General features: G+C 43.1%; 1 protein-coding gene and 1 pseudogene across 2 annotated transcripts; one reads left to right on the forward strand and one right to left on the reverse strand.

Moving 5' to 3' along the window:
* Positions 1-371: 371 nt before the first annotated feature.
* Positions 372-14,398, forward strand: LOC137236980 (uncharacterized). 2 transcript variants are annotated; one of them, XM_067760087.1, is made up of 2 exons: positions 372-617; positions 12,482-14,398. In XM_067760087.1, the coding sequence occupies exon 2, from the start codon at positions 12,483-12,485 to the stop codon at positions 13,689-13,691; it is 1,209 nt and encodes a 402-aa protein (XP_067616188.1). In that variant the 5' UTR covers positions 372-617; position 12,482; the 3' UTR covers positions 13,692-14,398. The 2 variants fall into 2 exon arrangements, with proteins under 2 accessions (XP_067616188.1, XP_067616189.1); XM_067760088.1 differs by lacking the exon at positions 372-617 and having other exon boundaries at positions 11,667-13,714; positions 13,772-14,398.
* LOC137239255 (uridine-cytidine kinase-like 1 pseudogene) lies at positions 8,389-10,230 on the reverse strand (annotated as a pseudogene).
* Positions 14,399-14,624: the final 226 nt, after the last annotated feature.

A 14,624-nucleotide genomic window follows, 5' to 3' on the forward strand; every position in this document is an offset into this window, starting at 1 on the left:
CTCTTTAACATTTTAAAATTCATTTTTGCACTTCCGTCATCGGAAACATTGAATGTAAGTGGATTATCTTGCGTTGAATTTGCATTTCCATTTATTTTAATAAATATTATTGTTCACTTTTTTATAACGAATTCGTTTGTGTATTTTCTTTTCTTCTCTCCCCACCATTATTACGAGCGCGCCCTATCTGCGGTCTTGCCGCCGTAACATTTGGTCCATCTCCCCGAAATAAAAGCAAAGCGACCTAATTGCCAAATCGAAGGAATAAAATCGATGCACAAATAAATAAGAAATTAATCAGCACATGTGGAAAGCCTAAGAGCTTAGAAAATTATTCATAAATATATTAAAATCAACCAGCAGTGAAAAAAGTTGGCCATCAAAACGAACGAGCAGCGTATATCAACTCGTCATCACACACATACATACAGTCCATTAGCATTAAAACATCATCAGCATATCAAACAGTCCACTCATCTACATCACATTATCACATCATCATCACAACATCAAACAGTCCACTAATCAACTCATCATACGATATCACGTCCATTTATCACATCAACAGTCCACATAACATCATATCAGATCACATACATTACCAAAACTTGTGTAAGGTAAGTGGTTGATTTTGGTGCACATTTTTTTTTATATATACGAACTCACGTATCGAGTGGATTTGTGATATCCATTTGCAAGTCAAAGCAAGTGGAGGTTCATTGTGTTTTAAACGCACACTTAGCGCCTTTTGATTATCGGCTAAGTCCCCCACCAGTGGTAAGACTTTTCCGACACAACTCAAGGCAAGACAGTCAGTGGATCTTTTTTTTTCTCCTTTTGCAACAAAACTATCACTGCACTGTGCAACCACACTCGGTTTCTATAGACAGTCTTTTCGGTTGTTGATTTTCGGCAACAATCTACATACACTCTCACTTGGTTGATGAACTTGCAAAGAAATACCACAATATTCACGCAGTCATAATATTCTGCAACCACAGAAAAATTTTTTTCAAAAACATTTCACCTTCGTTGGGTGGCTTGTAGTCATTTTTGCTTAATTGCGACAATCAATAACATTGTTGCAAATCGCTCATTTGTGAATACACTTAATTCAGATTAATTCGGAGGCATTTGATATAGAGTATTTTTTCACCGAATTATATACATATAATCAATTGCGTTATCTTTGAACGGAAATCAGTTTCTTAATCAGTTGCGAACTGAAATAATACCATAAAGCCAAAATTTAGCACTGCGTTGAGTGGCTAGTGGCTCATCACAATTGGTCACAAACACAATTTATACTCATCGTTTACTATTACATAGCTGTATGTTCTCAGCGTTTTTTTTTTTTTTTTTTTTATAATAAATAATTAAAAGTGTAATTTTCCACATTAAGTTGGATAAACAAAGTTATTGTCTTATTTATATTGGGAAAGATACCCTGGTTGGCTACTCGGCGATACTCATCAACGTTCACATAACACCTTTTGTATACACATTAAATCCTCGTCAGGATTTCTATCTGTGTTTCACTTTCACTTGTATACACATTAAATCCTCGTCGGGATTTCTATCTGTGGGTCAAATTTCACCCTTTTAAACACATTAAATCCACATAAGGATTTCTATTTGTGTTTCAAATCTCGAGGATTACACATCAGATCCACATCGGGATTACATCTGCGTTTTCTAAACTTTTTTTAGACACACTAAGTTTTCAGAAAATATTTCTATCTGTGTCCAACACACCCTTTAGACACATTAAATACCTGCAGACGAATTCTCTTCTCTGCATTGCATATCACTGTAGACACATTAAATCCTTTCAGGACTTCTATCCGTGCTTAATATCACTTTGCACCGACTAGAACCTCAGGATTTCTATCTGTGCTGCATATCACTACATTTATATCACTTTATACACACTAAATCCTCGTCAGGATTTCTATCTGTGTTTATTTCCATATCACTGCATACACATTAAATCCTCGTCAGGATTTCTATCTGTGCTGCATATCACTACATTTATATCATTTTATACACACTAAATCCTCGTCAGGTTTTCTATTTGTGTTTATTTCCATATCACTGCATACACATTAAATCCTCGTCAGGATTTCTATCTGCGGCTTGCACAATCCTCGTGAGGATTTCTATAAGTGGTTCATATCATAATCTACATTTGATTAAATTTTTGCTTAGCACTATTCACATAAGATTGCTATCTGTGTTAACACATTCAATCAGAATTTGTGTGTTCCTAAAGCTTTTACTTATACAGCGCAATCACAGCAAAAACGAAAACACTCTTATAATTTTTTGTTGTGGTTGCATTTACACCAAAGCCACTAAGTCGTTTACCTCCGAGCTCGACACCTTCAAAGAGACAAAATATTCAAATTAATAAAATCAATGGAGACTTACATTAGATTGGCTGATTCCATAGTGGAGTTTGAACAAGAGTTCAACTCCACCCCGGCCGAATCCCGGAACAAGCACACCCTTGCACTACTGCAAGAGGAGCTAAGGGCACTATGGAAGAAGACCAAATCCACATATGAAGGTCTTCTCAGCAATCCTGAGCTGTCCAAAGAGGAACTCAGCTCGCTAAGAAGAAAGAACAAAAGTTGCTTCGCATGCTACCTACAATGCATGTCTGCTGTGGCGGCTGAAGCCGAAGCTATCACCCCACAGCCGGCGAAAGATGAAGCAAAGGATGACGACTCTTCGCGCCGTGGACATAAAATGCGGCTGCCGCCTTGTGACACCGATGTATTTAAAGGCGACTACCTCTCCTGGCCAGCCTTTAGAGATATGTTCACCGCGATATACATCCACAATACTGATCTGAAAGATGTCGAGAAATTATATTATCTAAAACAAAAAACTCAAGGGGAGGCAAAAGAAATAGTGGGCAGGTGCTCATTAACAAACGAGGGTTTTGCAACCGCCTGGAAGAATCTAAGCGACAGGTACGAAAATAAACGTATCCTCGTCAACACACAATTAAAACTTTTATTTAATCTGACGGCAGTCGAGCAGGAGTGTGGAACATCAATTAAAAAATTGCAACGTGAGATCAACAATTGCATTTCTGCGCTACAATGTCATAATATTGACATCACAAATTGGGACGCAATCATAACTTACTTATGCTCCACAAAACTCCCTGAATCTACATTGGCTCTTTGGGAACAGACCGTAGAACGGAAGACAGATATCCCGAAATGGGAGGATATGGACAAATTCCTGTCCAATCGCTTCCAGACATTGGAGACGGTTTCCGATCTTAGGGGTAATAAAACAACAAAAGCACCCAAAAGTCAGAGTTCGAATTCTAGGGAAAATTCTACGAAACTTGGGGTTTACCAAGCAAGCGTACCAAAGTCGGCATGTAAGATGTGCAACAGTACAGAGCACAAATTACGAAATTGCCAAAAATTCCGTAGGTTGTCCACGTCAGGAAAAATAGAATTTATCAAAAACAATAGTTATTGTCTGAATTGTCTGTCGGGTGGACACACCGTGACACGATGCACTAGCCAATTTAATTGCAGCACGTGCCATGCAAGGCACAACACCTTGCTCCATCTTCCGACAGCACAATCAAAGACAACTCCTCAAAGGTGGACTCAAAACGCCACCGACAATTCACCTTCAACCTCACAGCAGGCTAGGGCAAGGATGGAGTCTGAAAAAAGACAAGATAATACTAATAACGTCTCTTCGTGTCATGCTAACACCACTAAAGGGGTGTTATTAGGAACAGCACGTGTTAATATACACTATAATGGAGTGAAATTTTCCGCCAGAGCGCTGATAGACTCTGGGTCAGAATGCTCTTTCATAACAGAAAGACTAAAAAAGCGAATAAACCTTCCATCCAAACGTCTGCATGTGCAAGTGTCAGGAATAAATAATACCCCATCTGCACAGGTAAAGGAATCATGTGTGATTACGTTAGGTTCGCTCACAGACCCCTTAGTGAGCATCGATACAGTGGTCCTAGTCCTGCCCCAATTAACAGGGGACCTTCCGACTTGCCAAGTGAGCGCAACGACTCGGCAAGCGTTCCCTGATCTGATTCTGGCGGATAAAAGGTTCTTCATTAATGAACCAGTCGATCTCATACTTGGAGGCGACATTTATCCCCAGATAATACTGAACGGTATAAGGAAGAACGTTCTAAATACGCTTCTCGCCCAAGAAACCGTCTTCGGTTGGATTCTAACTGGCCGTGCAGAAGTACCTCACCCAACTAATACACGGGTATCTTTTTTTAATGAAATCAGCCTAGACAAGCAACTAACCGCTTTCTGGGAACTTGAAAACGTACCTAAGAAAAGGGCACTTAACGAAGATAATGCCTATTGCGAGGAACTTTTCAGACTTACAACAGAAAGAAATTCCGATGGCAAATATACTGTCGCCCTTCCTTTTAAACCGGATTTTCCCAACAACATCTCCTTAGGGCCTTCCCTAAACGGCGTCTGCTCCCAATTCTACCGGAATGAGACGCGCCTAGCCAAGACACCGGCCCTACAGACAGAGTACAATAGGGTACTAGCGGAATATGAGACATTGGGACATATGTCAAAAGTTCCAAAGATCATACCACCCCACGTGACCGATTGCTACTTCTTACCCCATCATGCGGTTATAAAAGAGGAAAGCACCACGACCAAAGTTCGTGTGGTGTTCAACGCTTCGTGTCCCACATCCAATGGCACAAGCCTAAACGACGTACTTTATACAGGCCCAGTGCTTCAGGCCGACTTAACGATTCTACTCCTGCGATGGAGATTCTTTAAATATGTTTTTAATAGCGACATCGAAAAGATGTACCGGCAGATATTGGTAAAGCCAAACCAAACACAATTCCAGAGAATAGTTTTTCGCAACAATCCTAGTGACCCTATCAGTGTCTACGAATTAAAGACAGTCACCTTTGGAGTCAATTGTGCTCCTTATCTGGCGATAAGGACACTGCACCAACTAGCAGACGACGTTGAAACTTCATTACCCATTGCCGCAGATATCTTACGGACAGGTATGTACGTCGATGACGTTCTAGCCGGGGGACATAGCATCGAATCCACACTCAAAGCTCGCGATGAAATCACAGATGCATTACAGTCCGCTGGTTTTTCCCTCCGCAAATGGACGTCAAATTGCTCAAGAATACTTAAAGGAATACCCAAACCTCATCTGCTCAACGAAGACTTTTTGGAATTCGAGGACACGAGTACGGTCAAGACCCTAGGTATTCGATGGAACGCGCATGCGGATTATTTTTACTTCACGGCAAAACCAATTGAAAATCGGGATATGTTAACGAAAAGGACAATACTTTCTGCAATCGCTAAACTTTTCGATCCCCTAGGTTGGCTCGCCCCAGTCGTCATTGTTGCAAAAATCATTATGCAAGACATTTGGCTAGAGGGGACTGACTGGGACGAACCAGTGTCGGCAGGAACCCTAGACCGATGGCATAATTTTATGCAGGAATACCCCTCCATTAACGGAATTCGTATCCCGCGTTGGGTGTATTTTACGCCAACCAACGACGTTGAAATACACGGCTTTTGCGACGCCTCGGAAAAAGCTTACGCCGCGACAGTCTTTTTACGAGCAAAGATAAAGGATGAGGTCTACGTTAACCTATTAATAGCAAAAACAAGAGTAGCACCCGTTAAAACAGTTTCCTTACCCCGATTAGAGCTATGCGGTGCAGTGTTGCTGGCCGAAACCATCGAAGCAGTGCGTGAAAATCTGCATTTAGAAAATTTCAATCTACACCTATGGACAGACTCCACGATTGTTTTGGCATGGATAAGAAAACCCCCTTGTTCTTGGTCAACCTTTGTCGCTCATCGAGTAACGAAAATAGTAGAAAAGGTAGGAAACAAATCCTGGCACCACGTAGAATCCGCATCCAATCCTGCAGACCTGGCTAGCCGAGGACTATCAGCGAAGGAGTTAGTGAATAACTCTTTGTGGTGGCAGGGACCTTCTTGGTTACAAGAAGATAAGACAGAATGGCCAATACAAGAAAAGGACTATCGGACTAACATAGAGGAAAAACGGGTGCAGGTTCATACAACTTCAAAAATAAAAGAGAAAGACGACATACTCGAACGGTTTTCCAATTTGTCCAGGGCCTTGAGGGTCATATCGTATGTTCGAAGATTTATCCAAAGAACCAATCCTAAGACAAAATCTTCCTTTAAACCGGCATCGCACTTCATTTCACCCGATGAAATCCAGGCCACGACAAGTCAGTTAATAGCTTTCTACCAACGGAGGCACTATACGGAGGAACTTTCGAGCTTAAATTCCGGGAAGCTCATCGGTTCAAAGAGTGAAATCCTCCCTCTTACCCCCCTTGTCGATGATAAGGGCATATTGAGGGTTGGCGGTCGTCTGTCAGGGGCCAAGGATCTTCCCTACAGTGAACGGCACCCGATCATTCTGCCGTATGACTGCCGGCTCACACGACTTCTTGTCCAGTTCATCCATAAAGACACCCTGCACGGGGAGAACCAACTTATGTTTCGTCGCCTACGCACACAATATTGGATCCCTAGGGTCAAAAATATGATCCGATCGGTCATACACAATTGCAAAACGTGCACAATATTCCGCAAGCGGACCCAAACCCAACTTATGGGAGACCTACCCTCAGAACGAACCACCTTTTCCCGGGCTTTCACCAATGCGGGAGTAGACTTTGCCGGACCATTTGACATCAAATCTTATAGTGGAAGAGGATGCCGCATGTCAAAGGGTTACGTCTGCCTCTTTGTTTGCTTTGCAACCAAGGCTATTCACTTGGAACCCACTAGTGACCTCGGCACTGCCGCATTCCTGGCAGCTTTCGACAGATTTGTTGCGCGGCGAGGATGTCCAAAGAACATCTACTCCGACAACGGAACCAATTTTGTCGGAGCCTCCAGAGCTCTCCGCTCAGAACTCAAAGCTTTCCTGGCGGACGCTCGCAACCAAACTCTATCTAAGTACAGTCACCAAAACCTGACATGGCATTTCATACCACCAGGAGCTCCTCACATGGGCGGGCTATGGGAGGCAGGGGTCAAAAGCTTCAAGAACCACTTCAAGAAGATCGCGTTGGATCACAAATTTACCCTTGAAGAGTTCAGCACACTACTTTGTCGAATCGAGTCCTGTCTCAATTCTCGACCGTTAAGCCCCTCCTCCAACGAGCCGTCTAATTTGGAGCCACTTACTCCAGGCCATTTCCTCGTTGGAGGCCACCTACTAGCGCCACCCGAGATCGACGTCAGCGAGAATCGCGCATCACTCGTCAATCGATGGGAAAAACTCAAGGCGCTGCATCAAACCTTCTGCAAACGGTGGAAAACGGAGTATCTCACCGAATTGCAGAAGCGCGTTAAGTGGAAACATCCACAATCAAACCTTAAAGAGGGGGACCTGGTCGTCATTAAGGAGGATAATCTACCCCCCAACGAATGGAGACTAGGTCGGATAGCCACCCTTCATTATGGCCCCGATAACCGAGTTCGAGTCGTCGAACTGGATACGGCAAGGGGACAAACCACCAGACCAATCACGAAATTGGTCCTACTACCACCCTCCAGTGAGGGTGAGAAAGATCTGTAACTTCAACCCGCTTAACCCAGCTCTCGTTCACTCCGAACGAGGCCAACAAATCCCGTAACCCAGCTCTCGTTCACCCCGAACGAGGCCAACAAACCCCGTAACCCAGCTCTCGTTCGCCACGCACGAGGCCAACACAATCCTAACGCAGATCCGTTATCTGCCACAGAACACCGTGGAATCCCTAATTCCAACAAATACAAATTACTAAAGGCTCATTATGTTTCTAATAAATCATCGTCGCTGGTCGTCGCTCGCCAAAGGCACGAGGCCAACAGAATTTAGTATACAAAGCCTTCAGTTTACGAATCGCTGATAAGTACTGAACTGCATAATTGCTTCGAACGTTTCTTAAATTTATGATGAATTTACTAACTATGCCATGGTCTATTAGTGTTGATGAACACAAGTACTTGTAGGAAAAGTACGGACACCTATACGCATCCGAAACCTAATTTAAAATTCATCGCTCCACATCAACTGGACCAGCAAAGCGATTCCCGTAAAAATGCCATTAAAAACCAATGGAAATGCCATAACGACATGGATTCATTGAGTACGTGAGCTTATTCACTCCATAGGTTCGGAACCTACGCCACCATTTAAGAATTGTGGCATCGTTATATATTTGGAATTATGTGCATGCTTACTTATTTGGAATATTCGGACATCGCGAGGTGATATCAGGCGAACGTGTTCCGAGGATTCTAAGCATTTCAAAGTTTACCCATTCTACTTCCAATCCAACAGCCGCGGAAAGCTCTACAGTCACCTTTAGTATGACTATTGAAACCTACATCCCGACGGTATATGTATATAGAATGTCTTCCTACCAGACTTGAGGCGAAAGGTCAATGTATTCAACAGTATTTTCTTTATTATGATTTTATTCTGAATGTAAACCTTAATCGCGCACACAAAAAAAAAAAACAAAACCTTACTATATGAGACAATAGACCAACTTATAATTTATGTACCAATGCTAACGTCGGTTGACTGGAAGATCGATCAACTCGTGTGCGGATTGACCAGGCTATCTAGATGAGGTTATCCGAAAATAATATCGTTGCTCAGTGTGCAGAGGCAATCTTCCAGCCAGCCAACGGGCTATTTCGAAAATTTAGCAAAATTCGTATAGAATGTACTCACGCCATTTGACCAGAGGTCGACTTCGGTTCTGTAGCCGCGGCAGCAAACGTAACCGCTTACAACACTTCATACATAAGGTGTGGGAAATTCCATTTGAAGACATGCATCAAATGCCGACGAAATTGGCCCGGCAGCAGACTAAAACCTGGTTGTGACCACCCGTCCAGGCCTTGCAATACGAACTCCAAACGTTTGCCAATATCGGTCAGCTTTGGTTAAAAGTTATCGAGCCAGGTTACTAAATGAAATATAGACATATGTTCAAAGGTATATTTCGTCAATAAAATTGGATTTTATACTTTTTTACACACCTCACAAGTATATCCATCTTTACTGTTACTGTCCTTTTTATCGTCCTAATTTTGTTGCGATTCCATGTTTTGAAAACGACTACTGCGCCGTAAATCGCTTGAGGCTTGCTCACTGCGGGTTTTATGACGCTTCATATGTTTGTTTGGACTGGCAGCTTAGAGTTTTTAGCGGGTATTTTTTAAATCTATTGTTTCGATATGCAAACTTAAAACAAACATTAGCGTGTCCTTAATTGTTTGCACCATGCGCTGGATTTGTTCGGTCTGAAAGAGGCGACGCACCAAATAGCCCTGCTGTACGCGTGCAGTGAATGAAGCGACTCTGGCATTGGTTGATCCTTATAAGTATTCACTTATGTTTTCACCACCACGGGGCACTATAATATCAGCATGCGCCATAGATGGTGCAATATAATTGGCATATGATGGTTTCACCATCGTCGAATACTGCTTAAGTACGCCGCTGAGATCACGTCCGCGCTGTAAAATGTCTCTCTTCAGACGTCTGCCCAAACGTATGTCTGCATCGGTATCTACAAACACCTTCATATCTAACAGTCTAAGTACTTCGAACCTATGAACAGCTAAAATACCCTCGAATATTATAACATAGGCCCCATACATGGTTTTTAGTCTTTGCCTGCCGGAATGTGTTACAAAATTGTAAATGGGCCCCTCCACCACTCGGCCCTCCTTCAGTTTTGTCAACGCCCCACCTTCAGTTTCGTCAACACCCCAACGAACAATTCTATATAGAATGCATCTGGATGATCAAAATTGCATTCGTTCAATAATGCCTGCTGATGTTGTTTTTCTAATATCTTGTAAAAACAGTCCATAGAGAGAAGTGTTACCCAAGGTACACTCAAGCTCTCGGTAATTTTTTTGACACTGTTGTTTTGCCCGATGCGCTACCACCACAAACGCCTATTACAAACGGTTTAACTTGGTGGCCGGCACAATTATACCATAGCGGACGTCCAACTGTATAAATGGTACGATTATTGGCTCTTATGATGCATTCAGCCAGATTGGCAGTGGTCGTTGGACTAATAACTAAGGTCGTGCGTTGACGATGGTTTGGCCGTGTTGGCGTGGTTGTGCGAGCTGGGGACTCCAAAGAGTCCGATTAAATAAAACGTCCGGGCACAGTGGTTGGCGAGGCAGCGCAACAATAATCGCCATTACCAATGTCTACATATAGATTAGGGTCAATACAGAGTTGTTCGGTTAGATCCGAACGATTTTAAGTGCCGGTAACGCCGGTAACGTAACGCCGGTAGTTTTATATCTTCATCATCATAGCTAATAATTCGAGCTAGGGTGCAAAAAAAAAAAAAAAAAAAAAATATTACAGCACATCTGCATCGGCCGGAAAATATAACCGCAGATAATGCCGAATGACGCCAATGTAATGCCATGTTAGACCATTTGCCTAACTAGTCCAAAACTAAATGTATCAGCTTTACAATCAATAACTTCCAATTCGTCTATTACCTCAGGTGCGCACCATATATTTGTACCACATAACGCAAAGGTGGATGTTTGGTGAAATCAATTATTCCATTTTTATCTAATGGTAAGCTTACACCAAAATCACACAATTTACACATTTCGAAAACGCCTTGTTTCATAATCACCTGAAATGAAATAAAAGAATAAAAGGATAAAAAATTAGAAAAATTTATAAAATTATAAAAAAGGAACGATACCAATATACTTACCCATTCTACGTTTTTCTATATATGAAAATTCATTCAAAATGTCTCTATACTCATTTCCATGAATGAATGACATTTTGAATGAACGAAACAAAGTTGCCACTCGGTTCTTACACAGTAAGCACATTGCGCGCGATCCAAAGAGTATTACAACTCGGATCCGCGGGATCCAACAAATTCGAGTGTTAATAACCGAACAAAAAAATCAACTAACGAAAACCCTGAAGATACAGCCTGGGTTCACTGAAAACACACGCGCCAGGTTGTATTTCGATAGTTTTCCTGACATTCGGCCGTCTTTTTGCTTCTTTCTTTTTTTGAGAAAAGTTTTTAGTTTGAAAATTTGGGCATAAAAACACAATCAAAATCAGCCTGCTTGGAAAAAAGGGGGGTTAACCACTCGAGACCGAAATAATTTTCGCGGTCTATCTGTGCATGATTTTGTTTGTGTTTTACATTTTAAACATGTCACACTCAATAGTGGTCTCGCTTTCATGACGAAAATTGCTTTTTTGTGTATTAAAGTTTCGACAGACTTTCGTCAGTCCCCTTTTTAGCTTGAAATCCCAGCAGGAAAAAAGTAGTGTCATCTATGCTTTCGATGTTACAAACAAGGGAGAAATTAAACTTTTTAGAACAAAATTTAAATTTAATGTCGCGTCAGGACTCAGACGCAAGCTGTCCCTAAATACCGGCATGACATGACCATTATGTATCATTACATTGCAATGGGCAGCACCGCACAGCGGTCTCATTCCAACGATTGGAAGAGTGAACAGCTGACAGCTCTACAAATTGCCACACTCGTTAGTGTAGGCTATCCCCGCAGAGTTGTGTTGAAATCAACAAACACACCACAATTTGTGATTCTCACACAACACAGCTGTCTCCTTCCAACGATTGGAAGAATGAACAACTGACAGCTCTACAAATTGCCACACTCTTTAGTATAGGCTATTCCCGCAGATTTGTGTTGAAATCAACAAACACACCACAATTTGTGATTCTCACACAACATGGCCCAAATCAACACAAAGAGTGTTCCCAGACAGCGAGTAAAGGCCTCTTTACATTTGTTGCACATTTATATGCACGACGTCATTTGACTAGTCATTTTACAGGGATTCATAGGTTATATTCACAGCCACATTTGTATCGGCGTGGGTGAGTTTTGTGACGAAATTTTTGTAGGGCAACTACAAGGAGCCGTGAAAATACACGGGTAACTCGTGATACCATCTGCGACACAAATGTAGCGTGTATTACCGCATATTGCCTGTATTAGGCAAACACTAAAGAATATAGTTTGCCTTCAGTCTATATTCAACAATTTGTTAATTTTTTACTTATATTTTTCCCTCACCATTGGTGACTGCTATCAACATCAGAATTTCGTTATGATGACAATATTTACCAACACTAAAGATACCTTTAGGCGTATCTCGATCAAACTATATGAAATATAACAGTGGTTTCAACCACTACAAACACATCATTACATCGACATAATAACTTCATAAGATTATTCGTTCCACACAACCCTTTATCCCGAGTACGCCAACCACAAGCTCAGCCAATTGAGCTCCTTGTCTCCGCTCATAAGCCACCCAATCTAAGGGCATCTACGAATATTTTACTAACAATTTGATATTCCAGAATGACTGGATTGTCCCACAAACGCGCCAAGACGGAGGCACGCGGCAACTCATTCAGCGCCCCCTGCCGGCTATGTCAAAAGTCGCACAGCATAAGGCTCTGCCCGATTTACCGGGGCATGACGAACATGGATCGACTAAAGACGATCATAGATTTGCGATATTGCACAAATTGCTTATCGCCATTCCACCAACGGAAGACATGTCCCAGCGAAGATCGCTGTCATCGGTGCAACGAGCAGCACCACACGTCAACACACCTCGACGACGTTCCACCACCGTCCCACGAGAGCGATGGCGAAGAGAGCTCCGACGGAGCCCTATCCATCCACGTCACGGAACAAACCCTGTGGTGGGAAGCGGACGTCGCCGAGGAAGAGGTCGAACGACGGGAAGATCCTACTTCAATGCTAGCCACGACACCACCGGGCGGTTCAGGACCACAACGTTTCCGACCGCTCCTACGGCATGAAAGGCCTTCAAACTTACAACGCGGGGATGGCGGGGAGACACGTCCTTTCCCCCCATCGCACCGCTCTGCCGGGCGGCGCCGTGGCGACGCGGAACCGCGTCCGTCCCGCTCGTCACGCCGCTCAATTGGCAGGGCGGCCCCGTATAATGCTCGTGCCCAAGTAACTACGCTCGCGCGCCAACCAACAACGCTCGCGCGCCAACCAACAACGCCAGCCGGCTTCAGAACGGGACGCCTCCGGGAGACTCCTCTATCAACGACCATTACACGCGCATTCGTAGCCATAGCTCCAACGGCGGTCGTCCGGATAGCAGCAGGAGGGAAGCTCCACGCAGTACGCGCCCTTATCGATCCGTGCGCTCCCAATTCAATCATCGATGCGAATCTCGCGAAGGACCTCGGGTTAGAGCGAACGGGCACGTCCTATCACGTGAAGTGCACGCTTGTTCTGCGAGGGAAATACGGGGTAACGGGAGCAGTGACGACCCAGGCCACAGTGGTGTCGCGATATTCACGGCTTACTCCGACAGCAACTCTGGATCCATCGGTAGCCACGCCATTCCAATTTATGAAGCTGGCGGATCCATCTTTCCACCGGTCTACACCTGTCCGGCTCACACTAGGTGCCGACGTCTACGCCAGCCTAATGGTTAGCGGCACACCACCGTCGAACGTCGGCGGGCTGCTGACTCAAGCCACCATATTCGGGTTGGTAGTGTCTGGAGCCCACCAGCAATAATCGGGTATATGTCCATTCAATAAGTAAAGTGCACTAAAATCAACCCATGTCTATTTCGACTAACATCTCTTTATTCACAGGAATCCCACGGAGAAGCGTCTGGCGTCGGCGAATTATGTACTCTGGTCACACTATTTATCTGCCATATGCAGTTACAGCATGGCCTAAATTTAAGTTGAGATTCGTTAATTTTAAGTTGAGAATCGTTCTCGCGAGCCCTTGGGGACTTGGTTGTTGGGGCGTTGCGATCGTTTCGAAGTTGCTCGCCGCAAGGGGGCCGGCATGTTTAGGCCACAAGCCTAAATATGGCGGTGCACCCTCGTATTACTTAACTTTTTCTTTTCGTTGTCCTTTTACCTCACATCTTTCATTTATACATATCGGTTTATACCGATAACCGTTTACCCCGCCGGATAATAGTTAAGCCTAGGATTCGGCGGTGACCGCGAACAAAAGGTTTTTTACCTCTTTCACTTCTTTTGCGAACGTCTAAGAAACCGCCAGCAGCCAAGCCACCAAAGGTAAGCCCTTCACTTCTCTTTAACATTTTAAAATTCATTTTTGCACTTCCGTCATCGGAAACATTGAATGTAAGTGGATTATCTTGCGTTGAATTTGCATTTCCATTTATTTTAATAAATATTATTGTTCACTTTTTTATAACGAATTCGTTTGTGTATTTTCTTTTCTTCTCTCCCCACCATTATTACGAGCGCGCCCTATCTGCGGTCTTGCCGCCGTAACAGTAACTATAAAAACTACAAAAAAATGAATTTCACTACAATCAATTTCATCCTTTGTAGTTATAGGAAAAGTACTCTTAGTGCTTCCAAATTGCTGCGTTCTTGGTTTTTTTGAGATACGTTAGCGATATATCCGAAACCTGTGGATCAAAAAAAAAATTGTTTTCGTATGAAAAACTACAAACGATTT

Source organism: Eurosta solidaginis, chromosome 1 (genome assembly GCF_040869045.1).
Source record: "Eurosta solidaginis isolate ZX-2024a chromosome 1, ASM4086904v1, whole genome shotgun sequence".
Taxonomy (NCBI): Eukaryota; Metazoa; Arthropoda; class Insecta; order Diptera; family Tephritidae; genus Eurosta; species Eurosta solidaginis.

Bases quoted from the DNA above. Each gene is read 5' to 3' on its own strand.
- LOC137236980 (XM_067760087.1), top strand. From the start codon at position 12,483: ATGACTGGATTGTCCCACAAACGCGCCAAGACGGAGGCACGCGGCAAC.